Source organism: Manacus candei, unplaced genomic scaffold (assembly GCF_025592945.1).
Source record: "Manacus candei isolate 608988 ecotype Guabito, Panama unplaced genomic scaffold, ASM2559294v1 h1tg000017l, whole genome shotgun sequence".
In the NCBI taxonomy this organism is placed as follows: domain Eukaryota; kingdom Metazoa; phylum Chordata; class Aves; order Passeriformes; family Pipridae; genus Manacus; species Manacus candei.
Window position 1 is genome coordinate 6,244,524 of NW_026138065.1, and position 17,044 is coordinate 6,261,567.

Sequence of the window (17,044 nt, forward strand, 5' to 3'; positions counted from 1 at the left end):
TAGACTGGCTTAAATGTGTCCTGAAGCTACATTGTAAGAGACTGCTGGTGCCAAATTCAAGAACGACCATAAATCAGGAAAATTATTCCTTTATTTTAAATACAGTGAAAATAATTTAAATAAGTTTGTGTATACAGAGTACATGCCTGTAAAAATGTTCTGTGTTAAGCAATTATTTCAACAAACAGTAATTTGTAAAAGGGGCTTGTGGAACGAAGATAGAAAGAATATTCCAGATAAAGGCGTGCAGTACTGTGAAGCGCTAGGGCTACATACTAAGACTTGACAAAAATCATATCTTCTCATGTTCCATGCAACTTGTACTCTGTATTTAATTGTCTGTTTCTATAGGGACTTATCAACCAAATATTTCACAATCTGATGGTAATAGTCACAGGAGTATTGGTGTTTACTTACAAGGTATGTATCTTGCTGGCAAGGCTTATAGATGTGCCAGAAAAATCAGATCTTGATTCCAAGTCAGTGTATTTGACCTAATATGAGATGTTCATTACTGCTAGAGATACTTTTCTCTAACAATGAAATAGAGGGCAGTTGATGATATTTGGCTGTGACTTGGGATACAGAGTACTGTTCAGATTGAAAATAAGTTATTGTCTACATTGAGGAACTGGTAGCTTTTTGTATATATCTTGAAGGCATAATGGCAAAAGAGTAAAATCACATTATAGTCTAGGTGTTTGCAAATTCTTCCTTCTGTGCTGAATTTAAAGTAAGAAACCCAGTCCTTTCATTTTGTTAACTGACCCGGTAAGTAGAAGCAGAGATGGAATATATCATCAGTCATGTATATGCCCAAGTTAACTATATCCAAGATTCTTTATTTCAGTAAACTTTCATAGGACTAACACTGTGTGGCTCTCTGTTCCTATGCCCCTACAGCTTTTCATTTTTTTCACGCCCATTAATATCAGTTACTGGAGATAATTTTTAAGTAGTTTTGATGTACGACAAGTGCGAAAAAATAGAGTAGGAATTTTTTTCATTTGCAGCCATTAATGTATAATGTCTTCTGATGCCTCAGTAGGGCTTAAAGGGCAAAGTGGAAATTTTAGACTTAGTGTTTAATTGTTGCTATAGACCTCATTATTATATAAAGTGTAAATATATGTAAAAGTTATAAGGCAGTTCCAATGGTGTAACTGCATTCTAAATAGAGAAAGATGGAAAAACTTTCCAGATCCATATTTAAAGAGCTGAATCAGTTTGAATGCTTAATTTTTTACCCCTTGACCTTCACATAACTTTTCTAATTGCCTGTAGTAGCTTCCGCTCCTGGTGATTTTGAGGAGAAAGCTCTGACATTTCATTATTTTAGGGAACTTTTTATTTCTCAACTATTGTAAAAAACAGTAACTAAGATTATTTTTAATTAGCCTTAGTTCTCATGAATAGGCCCACAGGTGTCCTGAACAATGATGCAGTCCTTCAGTTCTACCAATTATATTAATAGTCAGGTCTCTTCAAGAAAATTTGACCATGCGAATACAGATTTTACTGAGGCTCACCAAACACAGTGTGCTGACTGGGGCAGTTTCCAGAAACTTGAGCTTTCTGCTGAGAAGACCTGGCAACCTGCTCCAGAATCAGCATCCAGTCAGCTCTCAGAAACAGACAAAAAGAGCAACTCAGTGGGTAATTCCCTCAATGGGATACAGGAAGGGCAAGTTTTCAGCTCCTTGGAGAGGTTTAAAGAAATGACCTGATCATGATGCTTTTAAAAGGTATTTCTATATAATTCTTGCACAAGCACGCACGTGTGCTTCTTTTTTTATTTATTTTTTTACATAAGAACATACGTTTCATGCCTTCTGCCCTGTAAAAGCATCAAGAACCGTAAAATCCAGTCTAGGTGGATTTACACATGCACAGAAAAAATCAAAACCTTTAGTACAAAAATTCAGATGGCAGAAAAAAACGAACAGTGTTTTAGAAGAGGAAACCACCAAACGCTGTCCAACTATGTCCTTGTTCACAGCAACCATATGTATTTGCAGTTACCTATTAGATGAAAATTTGTAGGCCTTACAAAGGAAGATAACCAAAACAATCCATGCCAAACAAAAGGTTGCTAGAAGCCTGACTTAAGGGAAGGGGAGAAATCTTGTGACCACGAACCTTCTTATGGAGTTGATCCAAACATATGAGCAAGGCACACGCTCTAGAGCTCCGTTAATTTAGAAGGTTTGGAAAGTAATAATTTTGAATCATGGCTACACTTGAAACCATCATGTACCTATTTACCTGCAGAATTAAGGGTCTTACTGTGTTGCATTTCCTTACTTAAATGTTCGAAAATACTAAGACCAGATAGCATATGATAAAATGCAGTAAGCACACTCTCCATTATAAATGGCTGAATAGGATACTGCAGTGCTGTTAAATTGAAAGGCAGGTCTGAAAGGAGTTTTAGGAGTTTTACATTAAGAGAAAGAATTATTTATGACTATTCTTTGGAAGAATGACTTCTTGGTAAACTATATTTTTTTTTTCATATTTACAGACCAACCTCTAGGCTTGTCTGCTGACCTGAAAAAAAATAAAAAAATGACCCCTTATTCTTCTGTGTATGACATACTTACAAAGATAAATATGGAATACAGAGGGAAGAAGTTCGTGAAGTGTGATCTTACTCTGTATACATTCTTTTATGACCTTAGTCATTGTGGTTTTTGAATAGTTTCTGATAGTAAAGTAAGAGATGGGAAAAATTGTTATCATGTTTCCCTTTACAGAATAGGGCAAATATTGTGACCTCTTGTTTCAGCTTTTATTCTTCTGGGTTTTTTGTTAGTCATGAATTTTTGATTTGGTTGGTTGGGGTTTTTTTCCTCCTGTAGCCTGTGAGAAGAGCAAGGATATACTCTAATTTTTCCATTCTTCCCTTGACACTTGTAGCTGAAATAATAAGATGAAATAACCTATTAGAAGGTGGTTCAGAAACCTGTTTGTAACAGACACTCCAGTATACTTATATAGTGGAAAGCTTGCAATGTAGACTGCTAAAACGTTGTTGAGCCTTTGTATCCAAAGCTATTGGTCTTTAGGGTTCCTAATACACGTGAGCTTTCAAGTTCTACTTTCAATAGTGCTTTAGTTGATTTGAGAGCCTTCATGCCAGATTTTATTAAAGATACTGGGAATAAAATGCTTGAGTAACTCCTCAAAACTTTTTTAATTTGGTAGAAAAGCTTTTGCATACATTGATTTTCAAAAATACTGGGAGAAAAAGCTCATTTCCTCTGAAAGAGCTGAGGGAGCCTTCAGCCAAGTTCTTTCCCTCTTCTGAGGTGATTTGTTGTGCACTCGCTCACAGTGCTGGCCCACTTGGCTCTGTGTTATGTAGGAAAGAGATCTGTGCTCGACCACTGAGGCATGTGGTAGAAGCATCAGTGTTCGGCTTGACTGGTCCTCTTGCTGCCCAAGAATGAGTGTTGGTACAGAGTTCCAGGACTGGTCATCATTTAGACGACAGTCTTGTTAGTTCAGATAGCTCAAACATTTGGAAGACTAAATGCTAGCTACTCCTTAATGAATGATGAAGTTCAGTTTAAAGCAAGTATATCTGAAAGCTGAAATATTTTATAGCTACATTTTTAACTATAATTAATATGAACCGAAGATGTCAAAAATAATGTTATGATAACCTCTTGTGTGTCACTGAACTAATTACTAGAGTATTTTAATTTGTCCAGTTAAGTTCATAGTCCTTACTAATGGATCCATTAGCTTTTTACAAAATGACACATGTTGATCTCATGGAAAAATCAAATAGTCACTATAGTAAGCATGATTGCTTCAAATCATAGTTGCTTTGTCAGAAGACTTACTGACAACTTCCAGTCAGATGCCTAATTCTACATCGAGAACCATCCTGTACTTTTTCTTTTTGTGTTTTTACAGTTACCAAACTGAAAAGACTTTCAAAAATACCTACTGTTGAACTCTGTTGTGAAAGTCAAAGTTTTATCAATCTAAATTCTTTTCCTTTACAGTAAAAAATAGACAAGCTATTATTTATGTCAAATATGACTTTTTTATCAGTAGTCTTTACATCCTTCATTTTTCTTTACTGCAAAGCCATTTGGTGGAGAGTAGTCTTCTACTGAAAATGGATCTGTGATCCAGTTTTTCTTTGTTAGTGGTGGGAAAGGTGTTTTGGGGTTTGGAGTTTTTATGTACATGTTTGTTTTTATTAAATTTGGTGGGTCAAATTCAGCCACATACTTTTATGTTAACTTTGAGGTCGAAGTGAATTTTCACTTCATTTTTAGCAAGGATTCTTTTAAGGTTTGCCAGTGATGGCAATATTCTTCTTCCTGTGCTGTAAGCTACAGTTTACGCAGTGCTTTTTGTTTTGCTTTGTTTTGTGCTTTCAAGCACTGCAAACCAATATCCAGTTCATTGAGATATGAGTTAACTTAGGTTACCTATGGCTCTTTGCATCGATAACACACGCTCAAAACAGTCAATGTTTAGAACTAAAATCACTGTGGAAAATGTGCTTCAGAACAGGGCTCGGGAAGAGCTTGAGCTTGTCTCAATGGTTGCTTCTGACTTCAATGGCACAAAAATGAAAGTCACCATGAGTTCAATGCTTCTGCTTTAGTAAAACTGATCAGTGTTACAACCAAATGCAGACTTATTATCAGATGGACATTTGCTTAGTGTTTTGCAAAGTGTACTGTTTGAAAGAACAGTAACTGTTGCTGCTGTCTCCAGTTTTGAGTCAGTATTTGCATTTGAGTATAGAACAGGCTGTTGCACTTTAACCACTCTTTCCCCCGTTTTTGATCTCTGTAGATGAAGTTTTAAAGAGTTCTGGAATAATTAATCTTTAGTTGACATTTCTGATTCAGATCTTACCTGTGTCATCAAATTAGTCTGTTGTGGCTTCTCTTTACGTGTGTCTGTGCTTTCCTTTAGTGAATATGAGAAATTCTGAAGTCTTTGTAAGAGGAGACTTCTTAAATCTTCACACTAATGCTGGAGAGACTAAGGACTGTTTCCTTCTGTATGCAGTCTATAGACTTTCTTAAATCAAGCACCCCTTCTTTCACAATTCAGAGTAATTGCAAATAATCAGTGTCAGACCTTCTAAAACTCCTGCAGTATTTGCTGGTCATAGCAGGAATACCAATAGATCCTGAAATCTCTTAGGTTGCCTTCTGCATGTTTTATACTTTTTTTTTTCTTATTTTCTTATTTCTCTGTATATGCGTTGGGGAAATTTTCAGTAGGGGGGGGCAGAGAGATTGAACTTACGAGACCAGGGAAGGTGCCAACTCAAGGTGTGGGTGAAAGACTTGCAACTCTGTTTAGACAGCTTTGGCTCCAGGAATTTTTTTCATTCCTCGGCAGCTCTAGGCACCTCAGATATTGTTCTTTATGTGCCACTGGATGTGTTTTAATCCCATTATTTTCTAGGTTCTAAGAAGCTACCCTTCTGTGTAACAATTACATGTGTTCTCCTAGTCTTACAATTGAGCTTTGATCCACTGTATAAACTCATTTTCAACCACTCCATATACATTTCAGCTGTAGGGAACTCACACACATCTGTTATTTCTGAGCTCTTGAAAGTTTGCTCTATGCAGTAAGTAAATCAGGTGAATGGCTCTTTTGGATGGGCCCCCTTAACAAGAGAGTGTTTCTGGTGGCAGTAGATTCTCCATTTATTTTGAACGTGAACATCAGCACGTGTTTGTCAGAAGGGACCTTAGCAATGAAGAATGGACCTCTCTACAGGCTTGTTTTGGTGGCTTCAGCTGTGCAGCTTGATACATGCTGAAGGCTACCCCCAGCAGAATGCTAGCCAGCCAACCGTGTGCCAGATGAAGCACAGCACCCAACTGTACACAGCCATCTCACATGAGACACTATTAAATAAAATACTGTACTACTGACATTTTCTTTAGCTGAAAGCGTTGGGGGGATGTGTGAAGTGCTGGTGTTGGGGTTTTTTATTTGTTTGTTTGGGTTTTTTTGAGCAGTCTGTTGCTCATTGCAACTGTTTGAAGGTAAAAAATGTTTGTAAAAGGGAAGGAGTTTGCATAGACTGGTTTCCAGCAAATATGGAAAAAATTTTCCTAGTAATGCTTTCCATATTTGGAACTTACACTTAGGAAATGATGTGAGCATTGCTCCTTAGGATAGCCACAATATGGTTGTGAAGTAATGCTGAGAGTGATGTGATAAAGTGCAATTCAATGTATGAAATTTCCTTTAAAAATGTGCTTTGTTTCCTTAATGCTCTAATATTCTTGCAATATAAATGTATTCTCTGTCTTACCTCAGAAGAAACTGCCTGTGATTTCCAAGGGAGTTTTGCCTAAGGTAGGGCTTGCAACATCAGGACCAGGAATTAGTGTAATGTGACCCACCATTTGTATTGCTTTGGGGTAAATTTGAGAGAGAAAATTTAACATTGTGTGTGTCATGCTGAGATATTGCAATATCTCGGATGGGTTATTAGGCACCAATCCAAAGGTTAAGTGCAGCAACCACATGAGATGTGGCTTTATCCTTACATGATCTATGCCTGTGTTCTGTTTTGGAGTCCTCTGAATTAGGTATTATCCCTAGAATAAAACCTGTTTATAAGATTTTATTGAAACCTATCCCAAGCTATTAAATGTTGTTTCAGTAGAAAGATGTGTGCTTACGTGTCATTTGAAATCTAGAAATCAATCCTTGTATGTGTGAACTCACTGACATTTTGAACCTGGATCCCAATGTGCATCAGATAAATATTCACGACCTTTGGGAAAGTCTAGGTATGAATTTGCAGTTTAGGACCTTTTCTAATTTATATACATATATCTTTTTGGGGTTTTATTTTCCATGCTGTTTTTGCTTGGCTTGCATTAAATAAAATGCTTCAATGGAGTGTGGTAGTCTAGCATTTGTTTTGCCTCAGGAGTAAATTGCCCCATCTTGCATATCTGGTCAAGTAAATTGCTCTCTTGCCTGCGTACTTCGATAATAATACTGGGCTTTAGACCTTCCTATACAACCCCCTAGTGAGCAGAACCACAAGAGGCTGGGCCTATGTGTTGCTAGCAGTCTTCTCTATTGTAATGGATGCATTCATCTCCTATTTACATAAATTAATAGTTAAAACTTGTTTGGTTGCTTAAGAAAACTCATTAAGCTTTCAGAGTAGCTGTATTATGAGCACTGTGGCAATCGCTCCCATTGACTTATCTCCTGCTGGTTCACTGGGAAGCAGTCCATCTCAGGGTCAGGTCCCTAAGCTTCATTACAGAATTAAACAAATAGCATTTAAAAGAAAAATACAAATAATATGTTCCATGCAAAGTGAATGTTGGTAAGCTTCCATATGAAAAAGAGGTCACATTTAAAATTTTTAAAAATAAAATCCTATTTTTGTCTGCAAGGCCAATTTTCTCTCAGGAAATAGATCATATTTTTTATCCGTTTTCTAGTAGTCACTGGAGAATGTTTGACATTGTAAGAGAAAGGTCAGTTTGTATCACCTGAAGTGGGAGGAGAATGTTTGATGTGAAAAGCTTGGCCAGATTTTTTGTTATTATTATTTGAATGTTCTGCTTTACCTTTTTAATTTATCATCTTCAGTATATGATTTTTATTTTTATTTATTTCCTATTTGGTTTTTTTTATAGATTGGAGAAAGAGAGCATTCAGCACAGCATTAGCAACGAAGCAAAGGCCCGAGCCCTTCAGGCCCAGCAAAGAGAGCAGGAGCTGACACAGAAGATGCAGCAAATGGAGGCCCAGCATGAGAAAACTGGTAGGTGGTAGGGAAAGATTAGAGCCTGGGCACTCACTCACAAGCCAGGCCCACGCCTTACTGTGAAATGACATCAGGAACACCTGTAACCTTTGGCTGGCCGAAGGGAGCAGATGCTAACTACACCGGAGATTCCGAATTACATATTAGTTAGCGTTTAAAAGAGAAAATGGAAAGTATTGCCCACTGTCTGTTGATTTCAGAGTGCTGCTCTCACATCTGTTGCACCATCTGGATTATGAGTTTATTTACCTGTGTTCAAGAAACGTAAAGCTGAGAGAGACCACAACAAAGTAGAAAAACAAAGGGCTTGTTTTTGGCTGGATTTTCAGGCACACATGTTATATAAAGAAAATAGCATCAGAAGCTCTGCGGGAAATGCTCTGAGCTTACAGTTAAAGTCTCCTGAATAGCATTGAACAGTTCCCACAGTACACACATTATAGCTACTCTAAAAGCTTAATGAGTTTGCTTCGGCATCCAAACTGGAGAAAAGCTTTAGCCATTAATCGGTTCTTAATTCACTGTCGCAGCTGGATGTAATTCACTGGCTCCAAATTGATATGTTCCTTTATTTAATCTTTGCAGCCTCAAACATTTTTAGCATTACCATGTGCCCCCCCCACATCCTCAATCTAGAAGAAAGATGTTTAATCCCTTGCATACTTCAGGTTCTCATAATAGGAGACTTCATTGCATTGACTTAGCCGATCAATAACTTCTAACTTTAATCTGGAAATAAAAAGGGGTTTTCCAAACAAACAAAAAAAACCCTTTTGTTATTGCAAAGTACTATGCCAACAACATTAATAAAAGTAAATATTATAAATAAAACAAAACAAAAATTTTTTAAAAAGGGATTTTTTTAGAGAGGAAATCTCTAACCCCTGAGCATAGAAAGAAGGAGGAGCTTCAGCTCTTATGGAACATGATATATTCATGTGTTTAATAGAGTATCATTTGTACACATCAGTCCTGCAATGCCTTTAGGAAAACCATGTAACATATTAATCCTAAGCAGCATTGGATAATACCTGAGGAGCAGGCATGTTTATATCTGCTGTCTGATTTTATGCCTTTTTTTCAGCATTATCACAGTACTAGAGGACTTTTCCATGTGTTCAGGGAATGCAAACAGCTTCATTATGGCTGCTGTCTACACTGTAAGAAAAGAAAAGGAGCTCTCAGAATCATCTTTCCCTCCTTTAGCCAGCACATCTGCATATGACCATGTGTAATTTTGCACAAGAGAGATGTAATTTACCCTCCTGGTGCATGAATTGTCCCAGTATACAAAAATGAAACAACATTATATCTGGGTTTGGTTTTTTATATCTCTAGTAGGATTAGAAGGAGTTGAAAATTATAGTCATTTATTATGTGTATAAAGAATCCTTTGGTTATTATGACCCTCCACACATACAAGGAATTTGGTTAAGAATAGTCTCGCTTTCTCCAATTTTAAAAGCAAAACTGAAGAAACATCATTTTGTAGTATCTTCCTTTTGAAAGAATAAAGATGCCTGAATGCTAGGTCATGAGTTTTGGTGCAGCCCAAACTCACAGTAACTAAAAATTAATTTATAAAATGGTTTCACTCCAGCTGTCACTGGAGAATAAGTCTATATCTTATCATTTAAGAAAAAGAAATTACGTTAATTATAATAAGCTCAAGACCTGATAAATAAAAGAACTGCTTTTTTAAGGAGATACTGAATAAGTCTACAGTTGTAGACTCAAATGAGTTTGGGTTGTCAGTGTATCCTCTGTACCAGTAGAGCAAGCAAAAGTCTGCTAAAGCATTGCTTGCCAATTTTATTCCTCCTGGAAATGTCAATTAGCTTCTAGCTAAAAGGCAAAATTACCAGATTAGATATCCAGTCTTCATGGTGACTCTTCTCTTACAAGACCAGATTCAGTGGCAACATTGCTTTAACACTTTAGCTAATTATGACATAGAGCTTTAATTTGGTAAATGATGCTGTCTTGATTCCATACCCAAGTAGCTGAAGTTTAAAAAACATTTCAAAACTAGAAGGATCTAGAAGAAAGAAATTACGAATATATAAAATTGTTTCTAAATTATCTATAAATTTATATAATTAGAAAGGAACTTCATAGTTTCATAATTTTATGATTTCTAGTAGAAGAACTGGATTCATTGCTGACTTCCCAGAATACATTCATAGCAAAATTGAAGGAAGAATGTTGTATGTTGGCAAGAAAGTTGGAACAAATGTCAGAAAAATACAGGTTAGTATATTTTTCTTAAATTGCCCCTTTTATTACTAGGACATTATTTTTTTTTATTTGTATTTTAATATTTATTATTATTCATTTTGTTCCAGGTATTACACATCATATCAATGTAATATATGCCCTTTAAGCAGTGGCCCTTTAAGTGGCTGAAGCTGGGAGATGAATCCCATCCAGAGTGTTTGGGGAAGAAATGAGAAACTTGCTGAACTGTAGGCAGTCTTCCCTTGCAAATGTTGTGATGGGTACTTGAGAGAGAAGAAAACAGAATTTTTCTTCTGAAAAAGCAGAGCTCTTCTGCTAAAGTAATGCAAAATCTAAATAGATTCAAATCATATTATTATTCCAGCAATAAAAATGCACACAGACTTTGTTGCTAGAGCTCACAGTCACAGACTAGTAACTGTAAAGGATGAAGGAAAGACAGAAAACATACTGTGAAAACACATTATTCTCTGAAAATAAATACTAGAGATTGCCAAGTGTTTCTCCACCTAGCAGCATTAGCTGACTATGTCAGGAACCTGAAAAAGGGAAAAGGAGCCCTCTTGCATCTCCAGAAAGTGGTATATTTTACACAGGAAACTGTAAGGAAGAATACATGAAAGTCGTTCTGAGAAGTGGCCCTAAAATAGCTTGAACTTGCCTTCATTGGAGCTGGAGCTGCTGCAGTCAGTAACAAGAATGGAGAAATGGGTAGGGACGAAGAAAGAATGTAAAAATGAGAAGAGAAAGGTAGAACTGGAGATGGTGGGAAATGAGTCTAATACAGATGACTGCAGAGAGTGATATGATCAGGTGCAGAAAATTACTTTGGCCAAGTTTTAAGTGCGTGATCAGCATGTATCTTTCAGTAGCACCTCTCCAAAAGGCAATCTTTGTTCTCAATGTCACTGGATATAGTGTAAAACTACAATTCTGGGACAGAATGCTGTAGGTTTGTCTTCTGAAAAAAAAATAGTAATTTGGGGAAGATTTTATAACTTATTTCTTAAGTCTATTAATAAAAGCAGATCATGAAGCAGCACTGTGCCCAATTTGCATGGAAAATATATTTTCCATTTATGGTTTTTTACATATTTTTGACCTTACCATAAACTGAATTTTGGACCTGGATGTGTATTTTCTTGCTATACTTGTAGAATCTTTGTGCCTTAGTTTCCGTGGGTTTAAGAAATAACTGGTATACCACCAGTACCATTATTTAATTGGTGAAACACTCAAACTCTTTTAATAACAGATGTAATAATAAGTTTTATTTGAATATTTTTGCTTTTGATGGAAAGTGCTCATTTGTAATAAGAGACATTTCAAAACTATCTGTGACAACTACATATTTGCACAATTTCGGTGGGATGCATCCGAATGGCACATATATTTTTATATTTAATGTGAGTTTTCTGAGAAATCTAAACTGAAGTTTATGTGTTTATATGTAAGCTGGAACCATTCTTGTGAGCTAGTCCCTATACAGAAATGTTTCAGAAAGACAATGTCAGACGAATTATAAACCCCTCAAGCTGTGCAGAAAGAAGATAGTGTCTGTTAAGATTTTCGTGTACATAGGCATGTTTAAAAATATAGTCCTTTGTTGATTTCTTCTCTTGTTTTATTCTTTTTTTTTTCCCTCTGATTGTCACTGTCTGAGTTTCTAGGTTGTAGATTAATGCTCAACACTACCCACTGTGTATTTGTGATTTGCGTTTTGTAATTAAGGGGAACAATGGGAGTCCATTGGGTCTCGTTATATATAATGGTTGGTTTAATTTGTTTCACTTCTATCTTGTTAATTGTAAATTGATCATTAAGATTTGAATTCTAATCTGTCACCAGGGTTATGAGTATTGAAGCTAGAGCAATGATCCTGGTTTTAATCACTGATGATGAGAAACAAATTTTATAATTTTGGTACATATTGCAGTTCATATATTTTAACACTGTATTTTATGGTGTTATAAATATTGTTAAATGACTTTTAGTGTAGTTTTACTGTTTGGACTATAATGTATAAATTATATTACCGGTTTGGCAACAGTAGGCATCCAACTGTGTGAGTTTAATTGAAGTAAAGAACACATACCCGGCTGAACTATTTTTCTGCATGTTTGGTTGACTGCAGTCATTGCACTCAATACCAGGAGTGAAATGTTTGTTGAAGGTAGCTGTATGAAGATTGGAAACAGTCTGTCTGAAGGTTCAATCGTTAAAATTATATGCAACAATACTTCATCAGCAGAAAATATTTTAGAGCATGTATTTAATTTCCATACAAGTAAAGAATTGGTTTTAAGAGCAGGAAAAGGCAGTGTTTAAAAAGCACTGCAATGCAAAAGGTAGCTCAAAGGAGTAAAGGCAGGATTGCCACTTTAGTGTTCAAAAACTAGCACATCCAACTGACTTTGAATTGTGACTATTTAACGGTTGTGCATTTTCTTGCCTCTTGTATTTGAGTGTTTTGGAGAAACTTGTTTGGTTTTTCTTCCAAGACTCCTCCAGTGGGGATGGTAAATAAAACCTTAAATTGCTTTTTAAATAGGTAGTTGAGGTAGTTGAATGGATCCAGAAGAATAGAATATGCTCCTGCCCCATATCAATTATTTTTAATATACTGACAAATAAATGAGATTTGGCAAAATCTATTATGCATTTAATTACAAGCATGCATTTTATATTTCATTTTCATGTGGTGATGTAGCTTTGCTCAGTGCAGTCAAAATAATATTGATTTTATACAGGTCTTCTAAGTCTATCAGATCTCTGAGGCACACACAAGATACATGACTGCATGACTTGTAGGGCCAGCCTGAGTCTGCAGAAGTGCACCTTCGTGCAGAGTTCAGCCTAGATGGCGGCACTCCAAATGTCTGCATGCTGCAGTTTCTACTAACTCCACCACATCTTACTGCTCAGACTGTTAAACTCAGAGTAGGTCTTGTGGAGCACCATCAGCACATCCATGCTGTGTCCTTTAGTTGTGCTGAATCCATCTGACATAGTGTTTAGCACATAGATATTTCTAACTTGTCTCTGTCCCTGGCGTTATGAGTGGGCTATCTCTGAAGCTCAGCACTGTGTACTTTGATTCTTGTTCCTCTCTCTCTCTTGCACCCCTGCTGTGATACCCTGGGAGCAGAGTAATTCGAAAGCATTTACGTAGAACTGGTCCTGCCCCTGCCTCCTATATAAATGTGCTATCCCATTCAGTACAGTCATCAGGCTTATTACAGTGTGGTTGGTTTTGGAGGGGGGGGGTTGTGGTGTTTTTTTTACCCCAACAATTTGTCAAGTTATTTAAATATCAAACAGAATTAGCTGTTCTGTCTTTGGAAACTGAGGTGGATGAAAAGTATATTTAAAGATGTAGAGGGAAACTTTGACAAGTGATGATGAAGACTCTTAGTGTGCAGTATTGCGCTGGGACTGGTGTTCTCTGATGCTGACACATGTGAACCTTTTAACATTGACCTTAATAGGCATTCTGCCCTTCATATGTACTGTCCTTCAAAACGTCAGTGTCATTAAATATTTGAATCTTGGTGGTGAGACTCTTAGATATTTACATGGAAAAGGCATTGTGTAAATAATGTCTTAATAGGCTGCTTTTTTCTTTTTCCCCCTGAGTTCAACTGTAATTACAAGAGATGTTTTAGGAGTAGACAACACTAATATCGTGGTTCAAAGCATGAGGCATTTATGGCTGTATTTTACAGATTATGCTACTCATGTTACTTTTGTTTCATTAATTGTAATATTCAGTAGCATTTTAGTTTTGGTTGATTTGAATTCCTTGATCTTTCCAGAAAGACTTCAGGCACCCTCAAATATGATGGGGATGAATAAGTCCTTGAAAACTATAGGGACTTCTGTCACCTTGAATGCTGCTTCTGCTGTTTCCATGAATGAGACAATCACATATAAATGGAGAAAAAGAAGCAGGATCCCCCAGTTGGGAAACCCTAAAACCATGGTGATTTACAGTATTCCTACATGGCAAATTCAGTTGCTGAATTTTGCTGATAAAAAAAGGAATGCAGTATTGAACTTAGTCCCTGTTACCACTTGGTTGGGTTTTGTCACATCAGGTCTCTGTTGAGCTGCTCTGCAGTGGACCTTTGCTTTTATCCACTGATTGTCTGTCTTACAGTATCAGTATCAAGTACAGACTGCATTCACATTGTGTGATAACAGTTGGTCCAGTTGGCAATGCTTTGTTAATGCTGACATTTAAGTTACTAGTATTTCTGTTAAATGACCAGTGTACAAATTCAATTTCTGCTACCTTTCTATAACATCCTGCCCACTGTTACGTGTACCTATCCAGGAAACTCCTGGGCACTGAAGTTTGATGTACAAATATATCAGCACAATTCTGATGTATTCATCTGTGATGTTCCTTAACAGAGCTGTAACTCCCTATCTAAATTTAATTACATACAGTCTTTGTCCAAAGTTTCCCTTGCTAAGTTCTTTTGGATTCACAGATGATACCATGCATTGTTCTCTATTTAAACATGAAAAGATTATGTTGTCATTTCTAGATTTGACTTGTCAATGTAACAACATGATTTTGAGGGAGGAGTATTCCTTCCCCCCTGCACTTTGTTGTATTTTTCAGAATGTCAGTTGTTGTTGCATTCTATAACAGCCAAGAAGGTAAAGTATCTTTCTGCTGTAATTACAGCATATTTAAGTTTATGATTTAAAGATATATCTGAAGCTTTTTAATCTCGAGATCTGGAGTGGCAGATGCCATAAATCAAATTTGTTTGCTTTTGATTCGTACTTTTTGATGGTATTGCAGATTCTGACATGTTCTCATTAACCTTTTCCAAAGAGTTAAAATTGTACAAGTGCATCATGTATATTTTATCACAATTTAATCTGAGCTCTTTTCCTGATATTAAGAAACAGCTCATGCCTGTTTCTCCATGGGCTGATGGTTAGAGATGTAGCAAGTAGCAGTCCCAGGTCATTCATGGACCTGGTGTCTTTGCTCACCCGTGAAGAATAAGAATTGCTTAGAAGTGACTGTGCTGAGTTTTATGTAGGTTAGTGTGTGCCTGTATGATTTGTCCCTCGTTTCCTAAGGTTTTATTAATTTTCCTCTTAACGTGGCTTTGGTTTTTGGGGGTTTTTTTTGATTTCTTTTTCTTGGGGGGGGGCGGAGGCTGGAAGGGTTTGTGGGGTTTTGTTTTTGTTGGTTTTTTTGTTGTTTTTTTCTTAAAATATGTGTAATGTGTTCATAGCATATGAGGTTAAATAAAGTTACTGAAACAGTACCAGTATTTAGAGTTTGACCTGTGCAGTGGAGTAAAGGTTGAAGTTTTTAATAGATGTTTTTTTAAACTAAATGTTAGCTTTTGCTAATAAAGAAGTTGAAATGTGTTTTCAAAGTGCTAGCCAAATTCTTGCTTAACAAGTATGAATTTACATTTATTGATCTTATTTAACATCATGCATAATGCCAAGTGACATGCCTGTTTAAATGAGGCTGAAATTAGCTTAGCCAACCTATGACTGGGTGATTGCCATTGGCATATTTACCAGATACCCTTCAGCATCATGTTCTTTTGTCTCAAGATTTTCTGAAACAGAGTTTTGTTTCTGTACATTCTAGTAATAGCTTGTTTATGCATTACATATACATGTATGAAATTTTGTAAATGCTGAAGCCACATATTGATGGCACGCTGCAGGATGAAATCTGACAACATCCATCATCGCTTTGTTTTACTTCTGTAGATCTGAAGTCAACCAGCTTAGTCAGGAAAAAGAGTATCTTCATGGCAGATTGGAGAAGATGCAGAAACGGAATGATGAATTGGACCAACAATGTATCCAGCATGGGAGAATGCATGAGAGGATGAAGTCAAGGTAGGAGGTCCTGTTAATCTGTCGGTATGTGATATGCTCAACTGTAATGGTTGTGTTGTGTAAACATAAAAATGACACTAGGTTGTGTGAAAGGCATTTTCCTTATGAAAATGACCATTCCTTCTCCCTCCCCAAGCATTCTGTCAAGTTTTTTTATAACATCTTTTGCTTGTGCCATTTTAGATAAATAAAAGGAAAGCTTGAACAACATAGTCTTCCAAAGAATTTAAGCCTAGTACATATGTGTGTGGGCTGCTTCGGCTGTTCTCTGCTCTAACTTGGATGAATAGTCTTACCATATCAAAAAAAAAAAAAAGGGAGGGAATAGGGGGGAGGTGGGGAGGAAAGACAGAGGAGGTTATTCAGTGATACAAATGTAGAGTACAGATGTGGATTCAATTATGCCATGTAATAGTTGTATTTTTGAGGTTTACCATCATTGAACTTGCATAAACAGACAAATCTTAGTGAAGATCTCAGTAACCAGAGAAATGCTAACAGCTTCCAGGCACCACTAGCCTTTCAGACAAGCAGTGACTTCCTCAGGAAGAGCTGGAAGCAGCTGCAGCAAGACTAGTATGAAATATTTCCACCAGTATCAATTGACTCTTCTGTCCAGAGTGTCCAGACTGATAATACCTTGTGCTGTGATATGGATTAGTTGTCCTCAGAGATTGCTGTGGATTCTTTTCCTTTTTGTTCCAGAAACTTCATCTATGCTCTCTTGTTCTGTTTTCCACTCTACATTTAGTATAACAGGCACTGAAAGAGCTTAAGCATGCTTGTGGAGGTAGAGGATGAAGTAAGGAGGAGGCTGAGTAGCAACTCTGCAAATCCAATCAGCCAGGCTACCTCTTGTCAGTACTGAAAGGCAAAATGCAGTTTAACTTCATTTAGACTAGACAGTCCTTACTGTGAGAGATTGTTTCCTTTTTTGATCACTGACCTACTGACAGGAACAGAGCTTGCATGCATTGAAGCAGGCAGTCCTTTATGCTCATTTTTTTTAAAGTATTGATTTTTAATTTTTTTCTTTTTTTGCTGCTATCCCTTTATTCTCTGTCTATGTAAGCTTCTTCCTTCCAAGCACTTCATGTGTCCATTTCAGTTGCCCAGACC

The 17,044-nt window shown here is 36.6% G+C and overlaps 1 protein-coding gene across 8 annotated transcripts in view; it reads left to right on the forward strand.

Annotated features, from left to right (window-relative positions):
• SDCCAG8 (SHH signaling and ciliogenesis regulator SDCCAG8) overlaps window positions 1–17,044 on the forward strand; it is a 106,613-nt gene that overhangs the window by 51,073 nt on the left and 38,496 nt on the right. For 5 of the 8 annotated variants that reach the window (XM_051783319.1, XM_051783322.1, XM_051783325.1 and 2 more), the window contains 3 exons: window positions 7,668–7,795; window positions 9,940–10,048; window positions 15,794–15,925. In XM_051783319.1, the coding sequence (XP_051639279.1) occupies window positions 7,668–7,795; window positions 9,940–10,048; window positions 15,794–15,925 (369 nt within the window). Of the gene's footprint in view, window positions 1–7,667; window positions 7,796–9,939; window positions 10,049–10,143; window positions 12,146–15,793; window positions 15,926–17,044 lie in introns of those variants that run through there. The other 3 variants (XM_051783321.1, XM_051783323.1, XM_051783320.1) reach the window with 3 other exon arrangements.